Source organism: Panthera leo, chromosome F2, assembly GCF_018350215.1.
Source record: "Panthera leo isolate Ple1 chromosome F2, P.leo_Ple1_pat1.1, whole genome shotgun sequence".
In the NCBI taxonomy this organism is placed as follows: Eukaryota; Metazoa; Chordata; class Mammalia; order Carnivora; family Felidae; genus Panthera; species Panthera leo.
The window spans coordinates 13,393,311-13,408,459 of NC_056695.1; the positions used below are offsets into that span (position 1 = coordinate 13,393,311).

At 37.4% G+C, this 15,149-nt stretch overlaps 1 protein-coding gene across 1 annotated transcript in view; it reads left to right on the forward strand.

The window, feature by feature from the left end:
• The first annotated feature begins 2,248 nt into the window (after positions 1–2,248).
• NKAIN3 (sodium/potassium transporting ATPase interacting 3) overlaps positions 2,249–15,149 on the forward strand; it is a 701,538-nt gene continuing 688,637 nt past the window's right edge. The window contains exon 1 of the mRNA XM_042923339.1: positions 2,249–2,567. Coding sequence (XP_042779273.1) covers positions 2,529–2,567 — 39 coding nt within the window. The 5' untranslated portion in view covers positions 2,249–2,528. The remainder of the gene's footprint in view (positions 2,568–15,149) is intronic.

The following is a 15,149-nucleotide window of genomic DNA, read 5'->3' on the forward strand; positions in this document are numbered from 1 at the left end:
AACCGAATATACATTTTACTTATAGAAAAAAAAAACATTTGAAAACTATATATAAAATATATATATTCTCTAAGATAGTGCATTATGACATTGCTTTAAACGATCCCCAAGGGGTCTGAAAATTTAACTGGATTCCCTGCAGTTATGAAATTATGTCAGGAAGCCACTTAATAAACAAGATAGTTTGCTCTTTGGAAGAGCAAAGACATTGAATAATTTTCCTTTGTTACTCACATGCATCCATGCATCCATTTAAGGAATGCCAACATAGAACAGGACTTGTAATTGCCCTGTTTATGAAACTGTCTACTCAAGAAATTTTAAGCAAAGAAAGGGGTTGACTATTCAGGAATACTGAGCCCTTCCTGAATCCTAAAATGAATAATGCCTTAAAGCATGATTTCTCCATTTCGTTTGACAGAGACTGTCCAAATTATGATGTTTTTTAGAGTACCTTGGAAAGGTTATGGGAAACCATGGCCATGCTTTTCTCATATTGTACTTAAGTTCACAAAGTTGGTTCCAGATAGAGGAAACTTTCATAACTTTTCCAGAGAAACATCTTTCCCTCCCTGGGACCCTCTCAGAACAGGTCAGCTATTCCTGCAGCTTCTCCACCTACACTCAAGTGGGTAAATTCAATTCAGGCTTGTCTTGGGAGGCCTACTGTAGCTTTTTCCTGGCTTTATCAGAGAGCATTCCTTACATGTACTTTGGGTACAGACAGAACTGGGTTGAATCCCAATCAGAGACTACTTAACTGTGAGAAACTGGGTTGTTTATTTAAGTTCACTGAGCCCTGGTTTCTTAATTTTAAGTTAGGATAACTGAATTGTAACAAGTGTTTGAAAATTACAGATAATAAGTGTAAAGTGCCCAGAGTAACATCTTATAAAAATATATAGATTGATAATTTGATAAGAGAGCTGATTAGGTGTGAATAAAAATTAGTCTTCTTGTTGGCTTGTGCTAATTTACGACGTTCATCAAATGAATTTACCATATTCATTAGGACCTGAATAGTCAGGGAAGAGGAGTTATAAACAAAAATTTACTTGGAAAAAGAAAATAAAATTTCCAAACCATGAAATAAATCCTGGTTCCAAGTGAAATCTCCGACTATTAAAGATGGGAATAGTCTACCTCTAAAAATCAAAATTACACATTTTACACATCAAAGATAAAAAGATAAAATTATTACTGTGAAAAGGTACTTGCAATGTTCCAAACTAACTCACGGGCAAAACACCAGCATTCCGTTCGTAAAAAATATTCCAGCAAACAGGCATTACATTTTTTTCCTGTACCAAACCAGTACAAAATGTCTATATAGCTAGTACAAACCGTGCACGAAAAATTAATTTTCACATTCTGGTTTAACAGGTTATAATTTCTTCCATTAATAATAGGGTACATGCGTTAAATATACCGATGAACAGTATGGCCTTTGAAAGGGTTTTTGAAAAGTGATTTTTGTTTCTATAGAAAAAGGAAAGCATAATTTTAACCAGCGATTTCTCTAGACAACAGAAAGCTTAAGTGGAGTGATTTACTTTTTCCTCAAGCAAAATACTTTCAGGCGGGTTCAGAAAGCGTCCCCAACGGGCTCAGGCTCACCTGGAATTCCAGGCGACCTCGGGATGCCGCCAGCATGGGCGTTTCCTGAACACCCCGACCTCGGGAGAACCAGCCAGCCTCTTCCGGTCCTTCCAGAATGAGGACAGCATCCAACACGTGCCCATGTGAGCTCTCCAGCTGGGTTAAGGGCCCCGGCTAAGCGGCTAAGCTCTTCTCGCGAGGTTGGAGGAGGTCGTCTAGCGCGCGTAACTGCCACATGACCTCCGGCGGCCGGGAGCGCCACTGACCCAGGCGGTCACAGGCTCCTCCCACTCTTCCCTGGCCTTGGAAAGTCTTCTCGCCAGGATCCGCTCAGGGAGGCAGCCTCGAGAGAGGAAAGTGTTGTTGAGGCCATCTGAACTTTATGCGCTTCTTCCATGTTAAGCCCGTGACAGCCTGCAGCCTGTGTATAAACTTCAGATTCAGGTGGAAAGGGATGGAGATCTCTAGATGGAGATCTCTGGACTCGTGCAAGACAAGCCTTGTAAGTGCCTTTGCTTGTGAAGCCTGCCGCCCACCAATCTGGCCTGCCTCTTTCTTCTGACTCTCCTTGCCCTCCGTGTGCTGGTTTTGAGTATCACCTAGGGAAGCTCCCAAGGTCGCAGATCAACACATTTTATGGTATGTGATATCATATACACATTTGGATATTTGTTACATTGTTGTCCCATTCCAAAATGAGAGGCTTGGAGCTTAAAGAGGTTAACTCACCTGCCCAAGGTGAGGGATTGATGTAACAGGGCTGGGATACAGATGCAGATCAGTCTGTCCCCTGAGCATCCACGCAGTCTTGGCCACCTGGACACGTGCTGTCTCCATCACTGAGAACCTTGCGTCACTTGAACACTGCCTTCTGCTCTAACAGAATGACTGCCCTCAACTTCTTGACAAGAGGTTGAACAGCAGTTTGCATGACCATATTTAGAGTGGAAGTTTGGATCACTGATCTGGTAAGTTTATTTTTTCTAAAATAACTTTTACTGTGATATTTTCCCCTGTAAGTGCTTATTCCATCCCACAAATTCTGAAGTGTATTTTCATTTCCAATTTAAAATATTTAATAATTTTCTGAATGCACATCCAATTGCTCAAAAAGTCTGTTTTGAAAGTCCTTTCCTTCGTTAGATTATCTTGTAGAAAATGGGGGAGCTGTATATGTGTGGCTCTATTTCTGGAAACTGTTGGGTGTCATTGATCCATGCTTTATCTTTATGCTGGTACCACATATTCTTGTTTATATTTATAGTAGGCTTGAAATCTGATACTGTAGCCCTCAACCATTTTTGTTTCTAAAGTAAAAATTATTTGAAATATTCTAGGTTGTTTGCATTTCCTTATAAATTTTAAATGCAGTTTATCGATTCTTAGCAGAAGGAGGAAGAGGATGAGGGGAAAGTAAAGAAGCAAAAATTCCCTGGGATTTTATTGAATTTACAAAGCCGTTTGAAGAAAACATAGTCATGCTGAGCCTTTTAATCCACAAATATGTTTCTTTCTCTGTATTTAGGTCTTCCTTAATTTCTTACAGCAATATTTGGTACTTTTCTATATATAGGCTTATATGATTTGTGTTAATTTTTTAAGTAAGTGTTTTTACGCCGCTGATGTGGTTGTGAGTCATTTTTCTTAAACTTCATTTTCTAAAACTTGGCTACTGACAAAGATTCTGTCCTTGACCAAACGCTATTCAGCCTCCCCTGAACTTTTCAAGTAGGCCTTCACTTTTAGACTTCTGTGTTCTTGTCTGCATTGCCCAAATTTAGCAGGAATCCTAAGTTAGTTCAGCTCCAATCCCCCACCCTTCCTTTCTGGTCTCCCTTGGTATCTGCTCAAGTTCTTCATCCTCCACCATCCCCCGGGTGATGTCTGATCTCCTGGCTTGCCTTCTGCAAGCATCCTGTGAGTTCAGTTTCACCCAACCCTCCCCCCACCTCCCCCTTACCTCTGATGTTCCTCTTAGTAATTTCCCATCCACTGACCCCCACCCCTCTCCTTGGCTATAAATTCCCATTTGCCTGTGCTGTATACAGAGTTGAGTCCATTCTGTCCCCCTGCAGGGCCCTATTGCAATGGTCCCTGTACCTGTTGCAGGGCGTCCCTTGAATAAAGTCTTTTTTACAGTGCTTTAACAAGTGTCACTGGATAGCTTCTTCTTTACCAGTTAGAATGAGTATTTTTTCCTTAATACTGCTGGTATATAGAAAATGTAATTGATTTATATTTTCCTAATAATCTGGGACCTTGCTATATTCACTTGTTCTCATCATTGTACTATACATTCCTGAAGGCTTTCAATATTTAAAAGAATCTGAATTTTGCAAATAGATGGGATTTTATTTTTCATTTCTTATCTTTATGTATTTTATTTATTTTTCTCTCCTTATTTCACTGACTAGGCTCTTTTGCCGAAAATAGAAATAACACTGGACATCCTTTCCCTGTACTAAATTTAGGAGGAAAAAGTTTAGTATTTCAACAAAAAAGATGATGTGAGCTATAGTTTTTCTTGGATGTCCTTTATCAGATTTTAAAACTATTTATTCCTAGTCTTCTGAGATATATTATCATGAATGGGTGTTGAATTTTGATAAATGATTTTGCTGAATCTATTGAAATGATAAACCCATAAAGTAAGAAAAAATGGTAAGATTTCTTCCCTTTCACTTTGTTAGTAGGGTTTATATTGTTTACCTGTTAAAACAGTCTTCATCCTTGGCATAATCATATTTGATTTTGTGGCATTATCCTTCATATATGTGTGTATGTACTTATATACATAATTTATTTCTAATATTCTGTTAAAGGTATATGTGCCCATGTTCATGAGGGATATTTGTCTGTAATTTTCTTACTTTGAAATTTTTTTCTCAAGTTTGGTTATTGGGGATAAGCTAACTTCATAAAATGATTAGACAAGGGTTCACTCTTTTTCTAATTCTGAAGGAGTTTGTCTACAGTTCGTCATTTCTGTTTAAAATATTTGATAGAAATCATTGGCAATAGCCTCTGAGTCTGGGGTTTTCATTGTGAATATGGTTTGATCATGATTTCAGTTTATATTCATGAGAATATATTCATATTATTATTTTCATTTCATCTTGTTTATTATTTGGTTTTATTTTGAAATGAATTTGTCCATTTCATCAAACTTACTGTATTCATTGTCATAAAAGTTATAGTATATGCAGCATACATATGGTCTATAATTTATAGTTTCTATTTTGTGTAGAGTTAGCCTGATAGGAGCAAATGCTGGAAGCCATTATTGATTTGATTTGATTGTAGCAATCATATGTAAGTCCCTACATTCCTACATTTTAAAGAATTAAAAATGTCAATAATAACTGTCAAGAATACTAAAAAGATATCTTTTTTGATTTACTGAGAAGGTAACACTGTATTCACTCTCTTTAGAATTCTAAATCCTTTAATGCTACTTATTTGGTGAAATACAGATTGACACATAATGTTTTTTTCCTCTCATAATTAGTTACAAAAAGTTTAAATACCCTATTATGTATTGCAAATATAGCTATTTTCAAAATTCTATTGCTTTCTCATTTTTAAATGACAAAAACATGTTCATACGGTAAATGCTTAATTTTAGCTATATTGTTCCCCTTTATTTTATTATTTAAAATTTTTTAATGTTTATTTATATTTGAGAGAGACAGAGAGAGAGAGAGACAGAGACAGAGCATGAGAGGGAGGGGCAGAGAGAGACAGAATCTGAAGCAGGCTCCAGGCTCTGAGCTGTGAACTGTCAGCACAGAACCTGATGCGGGGCTTGAACTCACCAGCAGTGAGATCATGACCTGAGCCGAAGTCAGACGCTCAATCAACTGAACCTCCCAGGCACCCCATATATTGCTTCCCTTTATAAACATTTGCTTTTCCTTCACAAACCCGTTTTATTATTATCTACAGAGCATTCACCCCATGTTTCCTGTCTTTGTTGATTTGCTTGCATTTGTGCTTAATGTCTAATTTCATGTCCCCATTTTCATCTTTTTCTACATGTGCGAATCCTGCTTATTAGAGGTAGGTCCTAATCAAAGACACTTTCTCCATGCAGACTTCTCTGATAGCCTTCAGTCACACCAATTTCTCACTTCTCAACCTCTGTAGACTTATCTATTACCTACACTGTGGCCAAATCACTTTCAACCTTGTATTTGAATTATACCCGTATATTCCCCAGTTCCCCACACTAGAAAGGTTAGTATCTGTGATGTTGTGACTTATAATAAGAAATACATATTTGGTCTTTACCCACATTTCTGGCACAGAAATGCTATAAATGTCACAATAATGTTATAATGTTATAATAAATATGTTATATAATGCTATAATTAATAAATATAATGTTATAATAATACAATATATGTTATAAACTATAACTATAACCTTGGGACATCCTAAGTGATGAGAGAGTCTAAGTGATATGTCTTTTGGTGTATATTTTAGAATTTATTTCAAGAGAGAAAGCACGATTTGGAGAGGAACAGAGAGACGAGGAGAGAGAGAATCCCGAGGGGCTCAATCTTCCCAACTGGGAGATCATGACCTGAGCAGAAATCAAGAGTCAGATGCTCAACTGACTAAACCACCCAGGTGCCCCTATGTCTTTTGTTATATTTGTGAGGTGACTTTTGGAAAGCCTTGGGGAACCTAAGGAAGGCTGATTGCCCATGGAGCCAATTCTGAATTAAATGGTTGGTACTAGGGCATCTGGGTGGCACAGTTGGTTGAGCATCCAACTTTGGCTCAAGTCATGATCTTACAGTTTGTGAGTTTGAGCCACACGTCAAGCTCTCTGCTATCAGTGTGGAACCCACTTCAGATCCTCGGTCTCCCTCTCTGCCCTTCTCCTACTCGTACATGTGCATGCATGGTATACTTTCTCTCTCTCGAAAATAAATAAAACATTAAAAAATAAATAAATGAAGGGTTGGAACTTTCAGTCCCATCCCATACCTCCGGGGTAGGGAGATAGTCTGCAGATTGAGTTCAGTCACCAGTGGCCAGTGATGTCATTAGTCATGCCTATTAATGAAGCCTACATAAAAATCCAAAAAGAGAAGGTCCAGAGATTTTCCACGTTGATAAACTCATTGGAATTTGGGGAGAGTGGGGTGCTTAGGGCCCAGAAGCTCTGTATGCTTCCTCCATACCTTCCTGCCCTGTGCGTCCTTTTATAATAAACTGATAATCTAGCAAGTAAAATGTTTCCCTGAGTTCTGTAAGCCCCTTTAGCAAATTATTCAAATCCAAGGAGGTGGTTGTTGAAACCGCCAGTATCTAGAGCTCGTTGGTCAGGAAGACAGATGACAACCAGGCTTGTGACTGGTGTCCAAAGAGAAGCTGTATAAGGGGGGCACTGTTTGGGACAGAGCCCTCAGTCTGTGGGGTCTGATACTCTGCAGGTGGATAGTGTCAGGACTGAGTTGAATTATAGGACACCTAGCTGATGTCCAGAGCATCTCTTGGTGGTGTGGGAGGAGCCCTCGTCCCTCCACGCAGATGAGATTTGGTGACCTGAACTTTGGTATCCTGTTCACTTTCATCTATATTCCAGCCCACTTGTTGAGCAAATTCTGAAGTTAGTGTGTAAGAGTTGAAAGAAATGACTACTTTTACTTTCAGGCACATTTGTATTTGGGATTGGGATATTTTGATGGTTGCTTTGTGTTTATTTCATCATACTTGCATTTTTAGAGGCCTGGGTTCCTTTGTTGTTTATTAATTCAATAATTTATTATACAAACAAATGTTGTAGTATTTCATCGTCCTACATGAGGACAATGATTTATTGGCAAAATACAATATTTGAAATAATAATGCTTTGTACTTATAAAAGACAATTCACATTTCTTATATTCACTAGTTATATTTCTTTCCTTGTCTCTTTTTATACACAAACATATGCACGCGCACACAAATACGGGCTTGTTTTAATGTTCCATATTTCATAAGACTCAGTTCCATTTTGATTCTTTGCTTCAGTAAAGCATTTCAGTGAATTCCATATATAATAAGTTGCATCCCTTTTGATCCTACTATTGTGTTTTCATTATAACCAATTATGATGTCAGGGATGTTTTCTATTACCCCTTTCCTCTATTGCCCCCCCCTGCCAAAACCCTGAAATAATTACAAATCATTTACCAGGAAATATCCCTTGATCCTTTTTAAATTTTATTTCTAAGGAAGTAATAAGTAAATTATAGAGGCAGAAAGAGGAAAGATGTAGTAAATTGCTGAAAATCACTAGGAGAAAATTATAAACATTACAAAATAATACTATTTTTATGTTTGTTCTGAAGACATTGCTTAGATGCTAAAATGAATACTAAAAGTCTCCCAAATTGAATTTTTAATAATGTTCTGTCACACTATTCCTGTGGAACAGTAAAAATGTACTAATAAATGCAAACAACTCTCTTTTGTATAGTAAAGGGAAAAGAAATATAAAATTATACAGTATTTTTTATTAAAGAAATTCTTTGGTTCCAACTTAGTGCCACAAAATATATGTAAAATATCTATATAATTTAGAATGTTTTTTCCTTTCATATATGGGCAGGGAAATTGGCTCCATATTTGCCTGAGTAGCTGACTATTTCAACTCATACTTTTCCAGTGCAATCTGGTATACACCAAGATATGTACCTTTCCCTCAAATATTAAGCATCATGTGACCAGAAAATAGTAAAAAAACAAAACAAAACAGATTTTTAGTTTTAGTAAACCTAGAGTACTTCTTTGGGGAATTGTCAGTTTGAGACATTGTTTCCCAAATTTCATTCCTTCACATGCTCTCTTCCTGATTTTATCCATAGGCCCAGCCACACCAGGGGAACATGTGTGATTTATGCTGTCTCTGTTAGATAGATAAACATAGTACAGCTCCCTTTAGCCATCCTCTAAACAACAGTATCAATGAAATCGGGTATTAGATACTAGTTATAATATAGGAAGCATGAAATAGATAAGTTTTAAAAGTCTCTTTCTGATATGATTTAAAATTAGCTGATCCCTCCCCCCCCACACACACACATACACACGCACACAGTGGTCTATTCACATTTGAAGAAACACTGACCACAGTGACAACATGGCTAGCCCTTCCCTGCCCTCCCAGGTCCTGACCAGACCACGTCCTGAATGGAACTGGCCATTTGCACCCAGTCCCTTCCTTAGCTTTACAACTATAGGTGCACCTGCCTACATACCTTACCCAGCCATTCCCTAAAATTGCTCCTGAAGTCACACACATAGTATTTTATTTATTTATTTTTCAAACCTTTTAGAAAAAGCCACTTCCCTTCTTCTCTCTCCCTTCTAGAATGGCGTCTCTGGTCCTTATTTCTTACACCTTTTGCATGAAACTGCCATCATTTGACTTGCTTCTTCTAAGACAGACACTTCTCTGACATTTGGAAACACAGTGCCTCCTTTACTTGTTCTAACCTTTTAGTAGTTAATTTGGTGATGCCCTTTTCTCTTCATTTACTAAACTTTTTTCACATATTAACCACCATGCTGACAAACCCTGCTGCCTGTATAAAAGTTTAGATTGTTTAGAAAAGACCAGGTGGCAATTAGTGCTTCACAATGTCTAGAAAAATCTTATTTCCTCGCCTACTCTTTCAATAGGTCCTGCTTTGCATAAGTTGAACAGTTTTGTTATAAATAATGCCAACGTTTTATTCTATTAAACGTTGAATTGTAGTCTTTATTCTTTTGCATTATTCAACTATTTCAGGGGTGAAAAACAGTATAAAATGCTGTCAGAACTCAAGGTAAAAAAGCTCCATCATGTTTGAAGCAGCCAGAAAGAGTTTCTCAGAAAAATAGGGGTTGAGATGACTGACAGACAAAGGTAGGAGAAAATGCAAGAGGTAGCGAAGGTTAAGGTCCTCAAGAGGGGTGTTAAGGAGTCCTTTGTATTTATAGCAGAAGGTGCAGTCTCCGGCTATTGAAGATAAATCATTGGACCAAAGATATTTTACAGACACCCTTTGATTCCATACTAAGACTTATTTATATAATTTATATCTAAAGGATATTTGTGAAGAAAAAGGTGACTAAGTAAGGTTAAAAATCAAAAGAGGATTGGGGAATCTGAAGGAGTGAATGTAAATGCAGGATATAACCATCTTACTAGTGACTTATGCAACTGTGGGGAAAGCTGGGCCTTATTCAGGTGAAAGAGAGTGCAAAGAGAAGATAAATAGAGCGCCCAGTTTAAAGATGTTATTTCATAAGTCATCCTATATTGATTGAGCATATATACTTAGAAAATTCAAGGGCTGGTTTCAAGGGCAAACAACAAACAAAGGTGATCCAAATTTACTGCTTATAAATGAAGTAAGCCATGTGGACGAGTAAATACAATTCATGGTAGAAAGTATCAAATGCCATGAACAAAGTACAGTAAAAATATTATCATAATGCAAAGGATGACAAAATTCCTTCTGGACAAGGAAAGTAAGGAAGGCATCAGAGAAAAGAATGACAGTTCATCTGAAGTCTTAACTTTAGGAAAGCTTTGGTTATACTCAGTGAAGGAATGAATTTCAGCTGTGGCAGAAGTAGCATGAGTCAGTGCAAAGATTTTGGAAAACTTAGGATCTGTTTGGAGAAGAACAGATAATTCAGTTTGAAAACCATATCAATTCCATGAAGGATGCTCACTTCAAGGGCACATTGACATGTTGGATACTTTATTCAACTAATTGTTCATGAGTAAATGTTCTTTTTTTAAAGCTCTGATCATCCTTTTATTCATATTTCACTGAGGTCAGTTTTATAAGTGAGGTGTAAAGTGGAGGTCAAAGGAATAAAGAGTCAAAGTCAACTAATATTATTGTTGGATTTAGTGTCTCACACATACACATAGTCCTCAACGATCCTCTCCTCATTTCCAGCTTCTGTCAGAGTTGATGGTCATGCTGAAATGGGAAAACTTGAACTTTAGTTGCATATTTAATTGAAAGGATGCTGCCTCTGTCCCTTGCTGCCCTGGGTCATTCGGTGGCTTTTAGGCCATCTAAGGCAACTCTGAATAGGAATTCCCCTCAGCCACCTGCTCTAACAGCTGTGTCAGTCCATCAGTATGACTACATGTGCTGTCAGGCAGTGGCTCTTTATTACTCCTATTGTATTGATCAGGAAGATCCTGTAGGAAAGAGCATTTTCTCCTTCTTTTGCTCTTTTTAGTAGGAATATAATTAGGACTAAAATTTAATGAGGGTACTAAAATTCTTAGAATCAATGTTTATGTACTTCCTGGTTGCAAATCATACTTGTTAGCTCATCATTTGGAAGATGACCTAAAATAAATTTCTGGGTCCTAGACACCTCCATTCTGTAATACTTTCTACTTAGTTATCAAGAGTAAAAATAAAACACACACATATGTCTTGGCGTTCAGCATTAGAGAAAATGTTCAGCAGATATTAAGAGAGTGTGATGTCAGCAAGATGGCCAAATAAGATGTGCATCACTCATATTTCCCCGTCAGAAGCAATAATTTTGTATCCATCCATGGACAAAAATGCTTTGTAAGAGCTTTGGGATCCAAGTAGGTGATTATGAAACCTTGGTGTAGTCTAAGATTGAGGAGAGCCATTTTGAGAAGGCAGGCCACACCCAGGTAGCTGATACCTAACTGTGTCCCAGCTATTGACCTATAAACAGCACTGTACCCTTGAGGACTTGGCCACAGACCCATTTGGCTTTAGTTCTGTCATCAACACCATAGCCATGGGACTCCAGAAGAGTCTCACCCATCTGTGTATGGGGTAATAGGCATAAAGACCTTGTTCCAGCTGTGGACCCTGATTGGCTCATGGACAGGTCCAAACCCTCTCAGGCATGGTTCAGGAGCCCCTGAAGAACACAGATTTAGACAGTCACCCAAAGACAGGGAAACTCTGTGGAAGTCCAGGAGAGTGGCAGAGAAGTTCCAGCACACCACTGGAGGAAAAATATCTGAGATTGGCTATTTCAAAGAGGATAAAAGGAACAGTTTGACTATGTGCATTACCGGTCTCAGAAAGGCAGCACAGCTCAGTACAAAGAGGGCCCTTCTTGGTTCATCATTTATTTTGCAAGGGAAAGTGAGAGCATGTGAGTGAGTGCCCACCTTCCCTGGCTATTCAAGATGCTGCTGAACAGGCCCATTCTTATCAGGGCACAGAATGGTATGTCTCAAAGGGACTTGTTTCCCACTAATTACATCACTGGCCTCCACTGGGAGGCCCGCCCATGAATTTCTGAGGATACTTCATCTGTGAATTCTCACAGCTGGCCCCTGGATACCCCCCAGCCCTCTGTGTACCACATCCACACAAACTCCTACCATGTGACAGACTCCCTGCGCATGCTCCCAATGACAGCAAGAGTGAACTTATGCAGATGGTTGGTGAATGTGTGCAAAAACCTGGCCTAAATCTGCAAGTCTAGGGAAACAAAACAAAACAGAATGAAACTTGAGCACACAACACTATCCTACAGAAAGCAAAAAGGAGACTGTCAACACGTGGCCTGACTTTGCAGCGTAGAGAAAATGCATACTTGCTTAAGAATTCTGCCACTAGAGGAAGTGAGAAGTATGGAGCAAACATATCTACAGAAGATCTGAGAAAGCCTCAGGATCTCTAGCAGGGCTGGTGGAAGATACTTCTTTCCAGAAGTTAGACAGCAAAGACTAGAGAGGCAACTGCTACTTCAAATGTAAAAATAGCAACATAATATCGTAAGGAACACACAAAATCAAAGAAACATGAACCATCTAAAGGAATTCAATAATTTACCAGTAACTGAATCCAAACACATAAAGATCTGCAATTACGAACTGAAAAGGCAATATGTGGAATGGAAGAAAATATTTACAAACCTTCTATCTGATAAGAGGTCAATAACCAAAATATGTAAGGAACTTGTACAACTCAAAAGCTTTATAAAGCAAAGAATCTGATTAAAAAGTGGGCAGAGGACTTAGTAGACATTTTTCTAAAGAAGATATACAAATGGCCAGTAAGTACATGAGAATATGTTCAGCATCACTAATAATCAGGAAAATGCATATCAAAACCACAAGAATACATCAACCTTTTAGAATGGCTGCCATCCGAAAGACAGATTACAAGTGTTGACATGGGTGTGGAGAAAAGTAAACCCTTGTTCACTGTTGGTGGGATTGTAAACTGGTGCAGTCACTATGGAAACAGGATAGAGGCTCCTCAAAAAATTAAAGATAGGACTAGAATATTATCCAGCAATTCCACTGCTGGGTATGGATCCAAGGAAAATGAAAACACTATCTCCAGAAGATACCCACGTCTTCATGTTCATTGCAGCATTATTTATAGTAGCCAAGACTTGGAAACAAGCTAAAGGCCTGTTTATGGATGAGTGGAAAAGAGAGATGTGAGAGGTACAGATATAGATATAAATATATAGATAGATGTAGATGTAGAGACAGGTGTAGACATAGATATACATAATGCTTGGTGAAATAATTCAGACAGAGAAAGACAAATGTTGTATTTATATGTGGAATACATATAAAACACTGTATATATGGTTATACATTTATATATGGAATCTAGAAGAGCTGAACTCAGAGGGTGGGGGAACGAGGAAAAGTTGGTCAAAGGGTACAAACTTCTATTTATAAGATGAATAAGTTCTTGGGATATGATATACCAGGAGAAGGAGAAGGAGAAGGAGAAGGAAAGAAAATACATACTAATGTGAGCATAACCTTGTACATAAGCCTACTTTCTCTAGAATAACAATTTTTGAAGAAATTTACATGGAATATTAACAGGAATTCATTCTAAAAACAATTCTGTGATAATAGAAAGGCTGAGGTAAACAAGGTGTCACAGGTTTCTTTACGCAGAACTTTTCAGTGCTTATACTAAACTAATGGGCATTGTGAAACTTCAAAGGGGGACTATAGTATTCATTGTTAGCAAAACATATTTGATTATAGAATGTTCTCTCCCCAGAAGAACTGACCAAGGTACCATTCATAGAACAGAATTGGAGAAGCAGTGCCTGATTTAAGAAGGCAGAGCACTGGGGTTTGGATTGAGGGGTTGCACCTTTCCTAGCTCAGTATATTTTCTGGGCCCTGCTTCCCAGGAAGGGAAAAATGAAAGTCATCCCCGCCATCTATTGGCTTGTCTGGAGGCCTTTTGAGCCAATCAGGTTTACATAGCACATAGGAATATTATATACAAAATAAAAATATATTGTCTCCTGAATATCTTACATGTTACCAATTATTTGCTACTCTTCAAAATTATATAAAATTAAAAATATTCAAATAAAAGACCAGATTTTCAAAGTTCTGCTTTTCATTTGTGTATTTAAAAAAATCCTCATCATAACCGTAGATTTCTGTGAAGGCCAGTGAGAATAATTATGTGTATCCAATAAAAAGGAAGAATACATAAAAATGCACTCAAAATACCTAGTCTTTGGAAATCTTTCTAAAGTAATCTTACGGATTTTTATATTCCTAGTAATTAGAGAAACCTACTCAGAAAGCTATTGAAACACTTAATGGCATACCCAAGCATATAATATGAGATATAGGAATCAAATTTTGAAGTCATGTATATATCAAGGTTCTAAAAGCAGGAGATAACCCACTTACTATTGAATATCCCCCTTATACTTTGTTCTGTGGACTTTGCCTATTTGCAGAGAAAAGATTGATAAAGGGTCTAAGTAATTTCAAGTTCCTAACAATCAGAGAACATAAGCATGCATAAATGTTTTCAAGTGGCAATTTTTAAGTCACCAGGTATCAAACACTTGAGGTTATTAAAAAGCAGCACCTTAATTGGCAATTGTTTTAGAACCAAAGTTGTTTTTGGCAGTAAAAGATATGTATTTTTTTAAGTTAAATTAAAAGTTCCGGCTGTTAAGGCAGTGGAGAATGATGTCAGTGGGCCATCTACCAAAGTAAGTAGATTGTTTTCCGCATATGTTAATGAAAAATGGCCGCTGGTATGCACCATAGAAGACCTCCATCCTGAGGAGCTTGGTCATCCTCATGCTGCAATTTTCCTGATCCTTCTTGTCACTCTGACAACTGTTTCAAGAGGGTGGATCATATGAGAATGCTGATATCCAGTAACACAAATATATTAATAAATATAAATGGAATGTGATAAGTACCATATATCATATTTTACATAGAATATTGTTGGCCTAAAAAGTTAGTATAGTCCTCAAAAGTGTCTCCTTAATTTTTATAAACTAAAAATGTTTTATCTATCACAAAAGGTTGTGTAAAAAATATACCATAAACCTCAAGTAAATCCATTATATTTTTCTGGTGTTAATAATTCCTTCTGAATTAATCTTTGGGAATTTGAGTTTAGTAATTTTTTTTCAGAAAAAGCAAGTATGTTTAATTTCCATTAAAATCAATCTTCTAGAGGCAAAAATATTTTTCTTCCCTATGAGTAAAAGAATATTTAGAAAGGCCTTAGATCACTTTA